The sequence below is a fragment of the Carettochelys insculpta genome, chromosome 5, assembly GCF_033958435.1.
Source record: "Carettochelys insculpta isolate YL-2023 chromosome 5, ASM3395843v1, whole genome shotgun sequence".
Classification (NCBI taxonomy): Eukaryota; Metazoa; Chordata; order Testudines; family Carettochelyidae; genus Carettochelys; species Carettochelys insculpta.
In genome coordinates, this window is record NC_134141.1 from 18,578,092 (window position 1) to 18,593,129 (window position 15,038).

The following is a 15,038-nucleotide window of genomic DNA, read 5'->3' on the forward strand; positions in this document are numbered from 1 at the left end:
GGGTGTACAACCTGATGTTATTCCACACTCTCTTGCTGAGTCTGGACAGAGTTGTGGCTGCTTTTCTGATCCTCGTATTTAGCTCAGTCTCCAATGACAGGGTGTCAGCAATCTTCTGAAGTCAGCCGAGGATGATGCGAGTGAACAGTTTACCAGTGATGCTTAGGAGGGAGATTCCACGATAATTGTTGCAATCACTTCTGTCACCTTTGTTCTTATACAAGGTTACAATGTTAACGTTGCGCGTATCCTGTGGAACCTCTCCCTTTCTCCAGCACAGGCACAGTAGCTGGTTCCAGGAGGGTGTCCGTGGCACACTTGATTACTTCTGGTGGTATACCATCCTGGCCTGGGGCCTTTCCTACTGCAATGCTGTCGATGGCTTTCTTCAGTTTGTCCACAGTTGGTTCCTGATCCAGTTCGTCCATTACTGGTAGGAGCTTGACGGCATCGAGGGCTGTATCAACCACAACGTTCTCGCATGAGTACAGCTCGGAGAAGTGCTCGACCCAGCGCTCCATCTGTTTGGCTTTGTCAGTGATGACTTCATCAGATTTGGATTTCAGAGGTGCCATCTTGTTCTGGGTGGGTCCTAATGCCTTCTTGATGCCCTCGTACGTTCCCCTGAGATTACCAGAGTCAGCACTGGTCTGGATGCTGCTGCATAGCTTGAGCCAGTAGTTGTTGGCACAGCGCCTGGCTGTCTGCTGTACTGTTTTTCTGGCTGCTCTGAGTGCTTGCAGGGTATGCTGGCTTGGTGAGCGTTTGTGCTCCAGGAGGGCAGCGTGCTTTTTTTCGATGGCTGGAATCATCTCATCGGAGTTAGCTTCGAACCAGTCATTTGTGTTTCTAGCTCTTCTTCCAAACACTGACAAAGCCGTGTTGTAAATTGTATCCCTCAGATGCTGCCATCTGGATGTCACATCCGCACCCCCAGGGCTCCTGCGCAGATTCTCTTCGAGGGTCTCTCTGAACTTTTCAGCTCTCTCTGAGTTTGCTGTCTTTCTGGCATCGCTGCAGGGCCTTCCAGTTGGTTCAGAGTGGAACAGCTTCTTGGGTCTCACCTTGAGTTTGGAACAAACTAGCGAGTGATCTGTATCACAATCGGCACTATGATAGCTGTGTGTCAGAAGGACGTTTTTGAGGTTATCATGTCTAGTGATGACCACGTCTAGTTGATGCCAGTTTTTCAAGCGTGGGTGTCTCCATGACACTCTGTGCTGTGGCTTGGTTTGGAAAAATGTCTTTGTGATGCACAGACTGTGGCACGTGCAAAGTTCGAGAAGAAGTTGTCCATTTTCATTCATTTTTCCGACACTGAAGTGGCCTAAGCAGGAAGGCCATGAGTCACGATTGGCTCCAACTCTTGCACTGAAGTCACCCAAAATGTACAGTTGTTCGTGAGCAGGTATTTGTGCTATGGCAGCACTAAGCATGTCATAGAACTTGTCTTTTACTTCTGATGTGGCGTACAGGGTTGGAGCGTAAGTGCTGATCAGGTGGACAAGACCGGCGCAAGTTTGAAGTATGACCTGAAGGAGTCTTTCTGATCCGCCCATGACTAGTTCCACCATTTGTAGAAGGGTGTTTCTGCTGGCAAAGCCAACACCATGCTCTCTGGGTTCTTCTTGGGCTTTCCCCTGCCAGAAAAGGGTGTAGTCCTTTTCCTTTAGAGATCCCAACTCTGCGAGTCGCGTCTCTTGCAGAGCAGCAATGTCAACTTGGAGCCTCTTCAGTTCCTCACTGATGACCGTGGTCTTTCAGGTGTCACTGATGTCCTGAAGATCTTCAGTCAAACTGGTCAGCATGGTCTGCACATACCAGCAAGCAAGCTTAAAACTTTGATGGTTTCCTTTTCTTGTTGATTTTCTTATTGGTTTGCCTGGTGCTCAAATTTCAGTCACTTGTCAGGTTTGGCAACCTTAAGCCTCACACACCCAGTGAGGCAGGTGAACTGTGGCGGGACAGTACCCTACTGGCTGGGGGCTGCCCAGCTTGAGGTGGGCGGTGACTGTCCAGTGAGATGTGATGATCTCTCCCACCGTTGAAGGCAACCCGTGGCGCTCGTTCTCTACGCCAATCGAGCAAGAGCTTATAACCGGTGTCTGTTACCTCCTGTGTTGGTTCAACGCTCTTAAGAGATGCTGGAGTACCCCTCTAGGCACGAGCCTGGGCAATTTTTTTGGGGACCCTGGGCTGCCCAGACGCCAGTATCCCCACCTCAGCTTTACTGATATAGTCCAAAGGATAGGATAATCTCTACGTCTGGTACCAGCTCAGCTGCAGAAGTTGCCACGTCAATGCCAGAAGTTGGCACAGAACCGCCTTAGGACTCCCCTCCGGATTTTCTGTCAGGGTTTACTCCCTTAGCCTTGCTCCTTCCCAGGATAACCCACAAGGCAGTGGGGCATGAAGAATGTGGGTAACGATCCCACTACCTCTTGCAACTCCCTCCTGAGCCCCATTGCATTCTGCCCCCACAAGTAGATGTGGGTATATGATGCCTTCTTCCCACATTTCATTCCCCTCTTTCCCTGCTGCAAGCCTTACTTCTACAACTGTGGTAACTGTATAGCTAATACGTTGCCTTCTCTGAGACATGTATGGGTCAGGGCAGCTACAAGACCCCTGGCTACAGGCAGCCCCCAAAAATCGTGACCCTCACTGTGCACAATCTGCCTGGCGCCTTGTGCAGCACATCTTTTTATTGGTTTGGGGTCAAGCCACGTGATGTGTCTGGGCATGGGAATGTTCCAGACTGTGTGAGGGTGGGGAATGTTCCAGCCCGGAGGGAGGGCAGGGGTCAGGACAACATGTAAACAGCTGAAAAGAAGTTTCTTTTGTACTACCAGACAAGCACAACCCCAACCTACAGCCTAGCAGACACACAGTACAGGGGGCCAGCAGCTGGCGCCAGGCAGCACGGGAAAAAAAGACAGCTAGAGGGGTATACACAGGAGCACAAGCCTTATAGCTGTGCTCCTAGCAAAGAAAAAGAGAGAAGATTTTTCAGCCTCCCGTGACCCTACGGCCACAGGCTTGCAGGTGCAGAATTGTAACGGTCCTGTTGACTAATTCCTGTGCACTTGAGAGCAGTGGAGATGTAAGAGGCCAGAGTAGAGAACTGTGGTGCATTGAGGGGCACATATGGGACATCTGTGGAGGCTAATGAATTCAATTTAAAGACATGCCGCATCCTCGCTACCCTTCATTCGGAATTTTAAATTCAAATTGAACACTACACCCTTTGGGTTGCTACTATTTTAGGATATCAATATCATGTCAATTTTAGTGGTCCATAAATCGAGCTAATGGAATTTACAGTGAGGACAGGCACTGGGAAAAAATCAGGCTAACTGACTTAAAATCAATTTTATCTCGTAGTGTGGATGCAGCCTGTGTCTTAGAGTTAAGACTGCTTGTTTTGTTTTTTTTAGGATGAGGATGGAAATTTTTGATGTGTAAGGGGGTGTAAGGTTCACACCCAGGCCCCTCAGCCTTGGGCCCCTTTTGAACCCACAAACCAGTCAGAGACCCTCTTCTTCTGAAAGCACCCATGCCCTTTGTGGTCTGTGTCAGTTCCTACCTCCTTCTATATATAAATATTCAGCACAGTCAGCTCAGCGACTGCTAGCTCCTGCAGCTAACTGGGGGACACAGCCTCCATTCCCTGGCTCCTCCCCTTCCTCTCCCCCTACTTCCTTCCTGCCAGGGTTATATAGCCCTGTGGCTAATGAGGCCTGCAGCTGTTTCCCATTTACCTCTCCAGTATGGGCTTACACAGACAGTTCCAATTACCCTTTCTGTTGCAGCTGGCATGGCAGAGCTGCAACTCGCTGTTCTTAGCCAACAGTCTGTCACAGGGATGTAACTAACATTGAGAAGGGGAGATAAAGAACGGAGCCTGGAAGAAAGACTGAATCACTCTTTTTTCTGTGCTTTACAGAATGTGTGTTGGTTGATACGCATTCTAGTAACCTTAACTCAAAGCTAACAAAGTTTTGTTTTGTGAGAATATGTATTTGGCATCACACTCAAACCCTTTGATGGCAGTGGATCAGATTCCATGAAATAAAAGATGTCATGGTAAATTTTAAGGAATCATGGGAGTGAACATGAAGTATGTAGGAGGTAGCACATCATTTTGCGAAGGAGTAGGAGGCAATGGGATAATTCTATAAATAACTTCCTGAATGAAGGCTGCTAAAAATTTGTAATTAAAAATAAAGGTTAAGAATAGATTATAAATTTGCAGGGAACCCCTTGTAACTAATGAAATTAAGTATTTTTTTTGCATTAAGTGTTTCAGCAAAAAGGTATATGGCATATGCTACTAAGCAATAAAAACAAATCTTGGCTGTATAATGGTGAAGCAATAAATAAAAAAAGAGAGCAGGAGCATGAATTGTGATATTTTTTCCTGTCCAGACAAAGAGGTACTTTGAGATAGTCGTGCTTGCTTGTAATTGGACTACATTCAAATACAGGGAATCATAAAACATGGAAATCTATTTTGATGGTGTTTCTGACATTCTCTTCCCTTCCTTTGATGCTTGTAATTATCTCAGACAGGACAATTAACATCCCCCCACCTCTCATCCCCTACCTTTTATCCTATTTGATTTGTCAGTTTTTATTTTTATTTTTTTGGTCCTCTGTACTTATAAATGTCAGTCTGTATTGCAAATGAAATTGATCAGATGAAGTGGGTCTGTCCCACAAAAGCTCAACACGGAATAAATCATTTTGTTAGTCTTTAAAGTGCTACTTTTCTGCTGCTTTGGTTTGACATTCTGTTTGTTACTGCTAGCTTGCATGACTCAGAGGATGGATAAACCCTGCTAGCTGAGACCATTGTTTTTATTTAGAATCTGGGTAATTCTAATTCCTCAGATGTTTTGCTCAGGGAAGAAATGAAAGCATGATGGTAAATGAAATCAACAGAGATATTAATGTGGGTTTCTGCTGAAATGTGTTGGAGCTGATTTTTTGACAGAAACTTGGTTTGACTGATCAGGAGGCAGACAACCTAATAATTCAGATAGCAACTTAGATTTTTGGGGGGATAAAATCTAAGGCCTCAGTCCTGAACTGTGACGAATGCGTTTACAGTATATGCAGTTTGATGAAGGGAAGAGTAGAAAGGTAAGGCTATGCTCACTTTCTCCTCCCTGACCTGGGCTGTCTGGGCACTCAGATGGCCCTGGAAAAACATAGTTTCAGTGCTGTTCTAAGCTATGCTACCTGTTGCCAACAACTGTAGTGGCTGAAAATCTGACAGATTGCTTTATAGCAAAGCTGTAGGATCTAAGGCCTGAGACTAAGTCTTAGCACTTTAGAGTCGGAATTTGCATAAAGAAATTTAATGACAAGTCAGCCTGAGGCTGAGGTTGAACTTCAGTCCTAAATTTGGGGCATTGTGCAGAAGCACTGGATCCCAGAGAAATACCATGAAGAAATTGTGACTCACGAGCTTCGTAGACTCCTCTCTTGCTCCTGCTGACAAAGAGTAGTTTACTTGTTTCTGTTCTGAGGCACAGCATACTCGCTCCCTCATGCAACAAGGGGCAGAATGTCGTCATAGAGCCATGGCTCCTCCGCTTGATGCCCACCTGTTTGCAGGAGATTTTGGTCACAACTTCTACTACCCCCTTACACTTGCAACAGCAAGCTGGGAGAATCCTGTGCATGCATCCAGGGTGAGGGAGGAGTTGCACTGCATTGTAAAGCGGCATTGGGAAAAGGGCACAATCATGCTTTTATCAGGTTTGGAATTGAAGCCTATCTGAACAGCAGGAGAGAAGTAGTAAGAATAAGGGTCAGACTTTTCAGTTATAGCTGCCTAAATCTGGGCATGTTGAGACACCTGAATTACTGAGCCAAGTTTCAGAAATATTAAGTGCACAGTCTCATTAAAATTAGTGGGAATTGTGTATATTCAGTGCCCTTGAAAGTCAGGTATCTTGTGTTAGTTCTGTGTTTCCCAATTCTATTTGGTTACAGAACCTTTTTAAACTTGAAACAATTTTGAGGAACCCCATTCCCAGGCTCTACTCCCCTGCCCCCAACTCCAGCCCCCCCATCTCCAGCCTTTACCCACCTCAGCCCCCAAATCTGCCCCCTTATCCCCAGGTTTAATTCCTCTCAGCCTCAACCCATCCCCACATCCCCAGGATTAACACACCTCAGCACTAAACTGGACCCTGGCACAAACCCATCTGTGATGCTGTCTGGGGAATCTATGCCAGGCAGCCATGTGCACCCAGCAGAAGGAAGGTTGGTGTGGAGGTGTTCCGCTAGTGGGGGTGAGCTGAGCCACACTCACCACTCACTGGAGGGGTGTGGCGGCTCCGGTACGGAGGGGCTCTGTGCTGCTCCCTACCCTGCTACTGCTGAAATAATGGAAATAAATTTAGTTGGTTTGATGGCCAGATCCCTCACTCTGCCCTGCCAGCCATTAAACCAATTAAATTTAGTTCTGCTGTTTCAGTGGTGACAGAGCAGGGAGCCACAGAGGAGTCAGCTATTGTACTGGATTTTCTTGTGGAACACTTACTTTCACTTTGTGGAACCCCACTGTTACATGGAACGCCATTTGGGGGACACTGTGTTAGTTTATAGAAAATTGAAGCCCAACATTAACTGGGCAGGTGAGAATACACTGTATAGCTTATTTATTAGTAGGGACCTAAATGGCATTGTGAAGAAATAGCATTGGATGAAAGATAATGCCAGTGCTGCATCTCTCTTCAGTGAATACTTTTTTTCATTATCCAAGAACTGTGCTGCACTTTGCATGTCATCATCCAGATAGCATGCCTCAAAAAGTGCTTTCTTCAAGGACAAAAGATGGTCGTGATTGACTGCCACACAGGCCACAGAGGAGAGCTTCGACATTCTCTTCAAAGTATATGAGCCCAAATTAGAATTATGGAAGCACAAAAACCTTGCTCATCTACTTGCTTTCCTTCAATGAGTAAATCATAGAGCCATCAGGAAGCCTAAATGTTGTCTTTTATTTTAATCTGTCTGGCTGCATTGATGCTTAGAATGCCTCTAAGCAATACATTGTTAAATCTTCATTTACCATTTTTTCTTGGTATCAGGCAATGCCATCAATTAGACTAAAACACAAAACATAGTTCTGATCTTCCACAATATTTGTAGTCTCACTGTGCAGTCAGTGGGAATTGTGCACAATGGCGTATGTCCTAAACTTGTCTGGGTTGAAGACAGTGGAGCTATGCTGATTTACACTGATAAGGCTTTAGTTCTGTGTGATGTTTCTGAGGGTACAACTGAGGCCATGGTGCATATAATTTCTTTTTAAAAAAAGGTGTAATCCAGCTGCTAAGGGACACTTTTTCAACAGCCATTAAACCTAATTGTTGGTGGATAAGCTAGTGACAGATAACTATAATAAGAGTAAATATACAATCCCAATAGTAATCTCTTTGAGACTTGCTGAGTGACAGCAGCAATGCTTTTATTCTACACAAAAAGGTGCCAGAAATCAAGCCCCAAATTGCCCTCCCCTACAGACCCCCAGCACAATGCCCCCTCCATGCAGCCACAAACCGTCCACCCTAGAACCCCACCTCCTCTCAACCATCCCAAGCAGCCCTGGCTCAACCCACCCCTTGCTCAGCCCTTGGCCTCATGGTCCTGGCTCAGCCTGCCACGTGGCTGCATGGCCCCAGCTCAACCCCCCACATGGCCACGCATCCCCAGCTCAACTCAACTCCCCCACAGCCCTAACCTACCACCAGGCTTAACCCTCACCAACTCCCTCCCAACCGAGGACTTACATTTCAGAAGGAGCTCCATGTGCTCCTGCTGCTTCCCTGACTGCCTGCTCCCCCGACGTACAGCTGCAGGAGCAACTCCCTAACCTGTGTGCTGAAAGAGCAGGAGTCAATTTAATTGGTTCAATAGTCTGGCTGGCCTTTAAGCCAATTAAATTGAGTGTTGCTTTTTCCAGTGCAGGCAGGGAGATGGAGGCGGAGCAGCGGCAGTGGCACTTTTTGAAAATGACGCCAGGAAAAAAGGTGACGGAACACAGTTCCGCTGTGTTCCACTGGAAGAAAAGTCGTGGACAGCAGTATGTTTAGTAATAGTTCTAAGAGGCTCCTTGGCCAAAAGATTTGTGATTGGTTGCCTCAAGTTTTGTCCCTTGAAATCAGTGGTTAGGCACTTACAGAAAGTGATTTGGTTTTCAGGGTTGCCAAGAATCTGCAGGTCCCATTGTTTTCACAGGATAAATTGGACTTCACAGTCATAGCAGGAATTACCTCACTGAGTATTCTTCTACAGCATTCTGGGTGCAGTTCCTGTACATGTAAGTTTGGCTGTCATAGACACTGAGAACAGGTGGTTGCCTACGGCAACAAAATCTTAAGTTATAAACCAGCCAGGATCTATATCCTGTAATTAAAATTTATTTACAATCCCTCTTACTCTCACTCTCTGCTGCTTTGCCACTTTCAAAAGAACATGGAATAAATCCTCCTCTCAGTGTTAACCCTTTCTCATCCGAACCCCAAACATTTGTATTTTAATTTAGTGTTTTGGGCCACATTTGGGCATTAGATTACAGATGAACTACCACTGGATTTAGCAAACCAATGCTCTAACCACTGGGCTATCCACGTACCTGGTAGCCATAGTGGGTAGCTGGAAAAGAAATGTTATGTTCTGGCCATTCCTTCCTTGCTGACCCTGCTGTGCCTTCTGTATTGGGGGCTGCAGGAGAGGAATCATATGAGTGAGCTCTCCACCTGTTTGGGACTGCTCCAGAAGGGGCTTATGAGAAGATTTTCACTCTCTTTACGCTGCCTTGTGGATCTGTTCCTAAATGGCTCTCCACAGAAGAGTCAACAGCTGTGCAAGCTTCAGGGCAGTGCCCCATTAACATGCCTCATTCTTGGTCAGAAAGGAACATCTCTGAGAGAGAGAGAAAGAGAACCAAGAGAGAAATGTTTTTATTCTCTTTTTTTTTAAAAAAAATACAGAGAATAGATTTCAGCTTTTCAAGGAGAAAAATATTTTGTCATAGAGTAGAAGACTTTCCTCCCCACCTTTGGAATAAGAAAACATTGCTACATAATGTCTGTTTTCTCCAGTTATTCAGCATGATCTCATGCCGCATATATTTGTGTTTTTAGCAATTCAGCTCATCTCTTTTCTATTATCTGGAACAATGATTTTCTGTCGCACTGTAGCTACCGTAGACGAAGCATTCGGATGAAAGAAGGTCTTCTGTTCATTTCTTTTTAAAATATAGGACTCAATGTTCAGGGCGCTTCATTTCAGGGGCTCTGTATATGAATGAATGTAGTACTCTGGGAATTGCTGTAGTACTGCTTGTCTAATCTGTATTGATTTACTCAATGCTATCATCCAAATGGTACTTTAGTATTTTGCTTCTTTGTACTTGAGTAATGTGCACTGGGGTGGAAAAATGAAGATGATCCTTCCTATTGCATTTTTAAAGGTACTAAATTCTTATATTCAATACCACAAAATGAAAAGTTTGTTTTCCTTCAGATAATTAAAATGCTTTCCCTTCATCCTGTTTTAAGAGATGCTGACCTTGAATGTTGGTATTCCTATAGCAGTTTAAGGATGAAAATTAACCTTGTTGTGCTCTGTTAACTTTGGTTGAGTTGTACCCTTGATCCAAATTTATACTGGATTCAAGAGGTCTAAGTTTGGCATACAGAAGTAATTCTGACTTCAGTGGGATTAACTTTTGATTTATACTGATATAAGTAGGATCAAAAACAGCCCTCAGTCTTTTGTCCTTTTCATTAATATGAACTTATTGGGAACATTTGTCATACATCAAAGCAAGTACACCTGTAGTACCTTGAAGGCTAACAGTTGTTTCATGGGTAAAAGCCATTTCTTCAGATTATGGCCTATTTGTCTATTGTGGCCTATTATTTGTCATAGATGCTTTTCTCCAGGAGCCTAATCCATCTGTAATTAGGAGTTGCTTAAAAGTTTTTTGTAATTATTATAATTTCCTGATTATTTTCATTCATAAATTTTCAGAATACAGATGAGTAGCATTTCATCCTCTGTCTCTGTTGGATTTATGTATTCCCAAATCTCTGGTTGAAATTTGCATCCACCAAAATCTTGCAATTCTTTTTCTGAGACTGTGGCCCAGAATAATGAAAATCTCATGAGAGAGCTGTTCTCATGACATATCCATCACTGGACTCAACAACCACAAGAGTAGTTTTAGCTCAAGGGATTGACATTCAGTATTTATGTGAACTGGGATTTGAAGTTACTGTTTAGATTGTCTAGCTATATTGTACTAGAACTGTACTATGGGGAGTTATCTCAACAGTTTCTCTATGTCATTGGTTGAAATGTCTGAGGGCTGAAGTTTCCTCTTATTTTTTAATGCATGTTATCATCAACAATAAGAAAATGGAAGGCATTCACGTGTAATAATGCTAGACAAAGTAGAGATCTCTCTTAATTACCTGATGCTAATTAGCACATTCTTGACCTTGTTGGGAGCAGCCACTGGAGGCAAATGTAGTCACCTGTGTTATGCACTACTTTGTTGAATGGATGCCATGCACTTAGATGGAGCTAAAAACATCAGCATGAATGCTACTGGTTTAAATTTTGAAAGTGGGTTATTTTAGGGTAATATATGATTACCTGAATTAATTCAATCCATTGCAGATTTTTTCAGGGGAAGTGAACAATGCTATTGTTTGTTTTATTTATTGTTATTTATTTTATTCATTTTTCAGTTTGTGATGACCATTTCCTGTTGTTTCTTAAAGTTATCAAATATAAATGGATTTGACTCAGATCCCACTTTTTGCATAAGTCTAATTCCAATGACTTCAGTGGAGTTATCCTATATTTATACGGGCATGAGATCAAAATCAGATCCACTACAGTTACCAGAAGAAAAATGGACCCATCTTACAAGCAAGTTAATGAAAAGCTGTGGGTTTTGTATATATTTACCTGTTGATATTGGACTAACTTTTTTGTAATCTGACTTACTTTTGCCCAGTCTCAGTAAACTAGAAATATTTGGCTGCCATGCTCTTACTGCCAAATGCCTGAGTTCCATGGCCATAGGATGTCCAAATCTTCAGACGCTGAACATTGGCCGGCTCCCGAAGGTTACCAACATCTGCTTAGCAAAGATAGTGAATTGTCTGAAAAAGCTAACTGCGCTCAACCTAACTGGGCTCAATGTGGTAAGAACACTTTGATTTTTCACTATTTTCTCATTGGTTTTAAATGTAATAGAAGCAGATTGATTCATATCTGTGCTATGTCTATCAATAAATACATACTCGTATGGTGATAATCTCTGTCCTTTTCCAGACAAAGTGAAGTAACTGAAGCAAAAGAGCATATTTATATAAATGTTGTGGTCATTTCCCCTAGTTATGAGACATGAAGGTAGCCAGTTACTTTGGGTACAAATATTATCAACTGTAATACAAATTCAAAATTAAACAGTAAGAGGGACATACAGTAGTTCAAACACTCATCTCCTGTACAATGCCTGAGTAGTTGGGTTTTGCGCAGGTTACTTAGATGAAGTGTAGAACAGACAGCTCCTACCTCTTATAAGCCGTGTCTACACGTGCACGCTATTTCGAAGTAGCGGCGCCAACTTCAAAATAGCGCCCGTCACGGCTACACGTGTTGGGCGCTGTTTCGAAGTTGAAATCGACGTTAGGTGGCGAGACGTCGAAGTTGCTAACCCCATGAGAGGATGGGAATAGCACCCTACTTCGACGTTCAATGTCGAAGTAGGGAACGTGTCGGTGATCCGCGTCCCGCGACATCGAAATAGCGGGGTCCTCCATGGCGGCCATCAGCTGGGGGGTTGAGAGACGCTCTCTCTCCAGCCCTTGCGGGGCTCTATGGTCACCGTGTGCAGCAGCCCGTAGGCCAGGGCTTCTGGCTGCTGCTGCTGCAGCTGGGGATCCATGCTGCATGCACAGGGTCTGCAACTAGTTGTCGGCTCTGTGTATCTTGCGCTGTTTAGTGAAAGTGTGTCTGCGAGGGGCCCTTTAAGGGAGCGACTTGCTGTTGAGTCCGCCCTGTGACCCTGTCTGCAGCTGTGCCTGGCACCCTTATTTCAATGTGTGCTACTTTGGCGTGTAGACGTTCCCTCGCAGGGCCTATTTCGATGTGGTGCTGCGCAACGTCAATGTTGAACATCGACGTTGCCAGCCCTGGAGGACATGTAGACGCTATTCATCGAAATAGCCTATTTCGATGTCGCCACATTGAAATAGGCTACTTCGATGTAGGGTTCACGTGTAGACATAGCCATAGTGTCCCGGAGGTCTCCCTGTATCCTGGACTGGAATAAACCATCACAGAAGGGAACATTAAATTCACTAAAGCTCACATCTATTTTCAAAATACCCACAGCAATTCCTACAGTCTTTAGGCTACAGCAGAGTGTGCACGTACAGTGATCTCCCCCCCGCCAACATTTTGGGGTTATGGCAATTGATTCTATGTAGATGATGTCACTCTCAGCATTCCCTTTGTGTTTCACTGCGGCCTGCCACTGTTAAGTTTTACATGACTACAAAAGGCTGAGATGGAGTTGACTCATTGTCACACAGTAGGGCTTCTCAGCGCTAGATTGTCTGAACGATGCTGGAGAATTTCTCAGTAGTTTGTCTGTTGGAATATTTTACGTTAAAATATTAATATGGGTAAAATATGAGCAATTGATGCTTATTCTGTACAGGCTTTTGTACTGTTAAGAGATCCAACCTTAAAAGTATTGGGAAAGTGTCCAGCCCCTTCTACATTCATAAGCTGAGAAATTTAACGTTGTCAAAAGCCATTTGTCAAAAGGCATATCAGCACTCTGGTGCTGAGGAGAGACACTAAAATGGACAACTCTTTTTGAGTGGCAGAACTATTCCAGATGAATACATGCAGAGATTTTTAAACAGTGACCTGTATGATGAGGTGATAGAGGAAGGAGGTAGTTCAGTGAGCAGGTTCTAAATTCAAGTGCGCTAAGTAGCAGAAAACCAAAATTAGGACAATCAGTAAGAAAATAAAGCAAGCAGAAATTAGAACTGGAAAGACTTTCATTAAGAGGATGTGATCTCTGACTATATAGAACACCCAGTCCAGTTGTTTGCTCACATCTGAAAAAACTTTTTGCATTTTTCTCTTTGTGTGATGCATTCTAGGTAAGAGACCGTGTTGTCCACTTTATTGTGACCCAGTGTCCTAGATTGGAGTGTCTGGTTCTCAGCTCCTGCTCACAAGTGACTGATATAAGCCTAGTGGAAATTAGCACCTACCTACAAACAATCAGGTACAAGTTTGAAAACTAAAGGGATTTTTTTTTCCAAATGAGTTAGCATTTTAAAGTTAAGGCATTTCTGTCGTTCAAAAAAGATGGTTTGGGGTTCATTGATAATCCAGCTGACAGAAGCTTTGTTTGGTCTGCTCACAGAAAACATTTCCATGGTGCTATGAGCTACAGTGTAGTTACTCTGGATCCATGGTGCAGCTCCCATTTTTTCCAGGAGTGGATCAAAGGAAGTGTAGTATGTTTGAATGTTTAGCACTTAACAACATCTTATTGTTTCTACACACACACACATGAGGTGATTTTGATTTACAGAATGGTGTTCTCACTTGGTTTTCAAATGGTTAAAACTCATGAATCAGAATAAGTGTAACCACTAACACTAAAAACAGAGAAAATGCTGCAGTAACCAATTATAATGCTACAGTACCACTTTGGCAAGATAAGCAACATTTGAACCAATACTGTAGAACTCTGGAATACTTTACTATAAGGGTGTGTCTACATAGCAAAGTTATTGCAGAATCACAGCACTTTTCTGAAATAACTTTGCAAGTGTCTACAAAACACAAGTTCCATTTCAAAATAATTTTGCAATAGTGGACAGCTTATTTCAAATTTGCTAAAGCCCATTCTGTGAGGAATAGCACCTATTTCAAAACATATTTCAAAATGGGGGCAGGCGGCTATAAACAGGGAATAGGGGCTATTTCGAATTAAACTACTCCAGAATAGTTTATTCCATAATAGCTTTGCTCTGTAGACATAGTATTTCAGATTACAGCCCCTAAAAGCAGTGCTGCTGTGAGTTCTGATCCAAAATAGGCTCTATTGTGTCTAGAAACACTATTGTAGAACAAGTTTTGCTTATTCACGGACTTTCCTGTAGTGTATGCTCATTATTCTGAAATATCTGATTTTGGAATAGTAACTGTGGAATAAGCCATTCCAGATTAACTCTGTATTATAGACATACTCTGAGAGAGACAACATATTTGAATGTTGGAATTTTAAGACAATTATTCAATTAATTTGAAATTTACCTTAATTATATTGTATACGTCACAATACTCATCTTGTTCTAAAACTTCAGAACATAATTTAAATAAATGAATACAATTGAAGACTTAGGTAAGGACTTTGTCGAATTGATTTAGGGCCTGATTAAGTGAACATGATACCAGAAAATGAGTTATTATGAATTGCAGTGTGAGACCGTCCCTCCTTGGGGTGATTTTGAGTGGCTTAGGAATAGGCCAGGTCCACAAAAGCAACGATGAAAGTGGCTTCTATCCATTTATCTTGGGTTTCTCTATTCTACTCACTGATGAAGTACCTAAGCACTGCTTCTGCAGACCCATTAACTATGTTGTTCAATAGATTGGCTGAACACACAATCATCGATAAATGTGGACATCAAAGGTGAAAGGAAATGTTACTTTTATATTAATGCCTTGTAACACTGACAGCCTCCAGACTGCTGGACAGATGAAATCTTAGGATACAAAATATTGTATAAGTCTGCGGTCACCAAATGATAAATTATAGTTGATTGAACTACAAGGAAAATATGTTCCTAGAATCATTTTTAAAATAATAATATTTCATGGTACTATTTGATATGCTGATTTGGCATCAAATTAATTCTGTCATGGCATATATATTCTAATACAAGATACGCCTTGGCAATTAT

General features: G+C 43.0%; 1 protein-coding gene across 1 annotated transcript in view; it reads left to right on the plus strand.

The window, feature by feature from the left end:
- The window catches only part of LOC142013023 (uncharacterized), a 49,672-nt gene that overhangs the window by 15,216 nt on the left and 19,418 nt on the right, over positions 1–15,038 (plus strand). Inside the window, exons 4-5 of the mRNA XM_074994063.1 lie at positions 11,051–11,240; positions 13,221–13,348. Of these exons, the coding sequence (XP_074850164.1) occupies positions 11,109–11,240; positions 13,221–13,348 (260 nt within the window). The 5' untranslated portion in view covers positions 11,051–11,108. The remainder of the gene's footprint in view (positions 1–11,050; positions 11,241–13,220; positions 13,349–15,038) is intronic.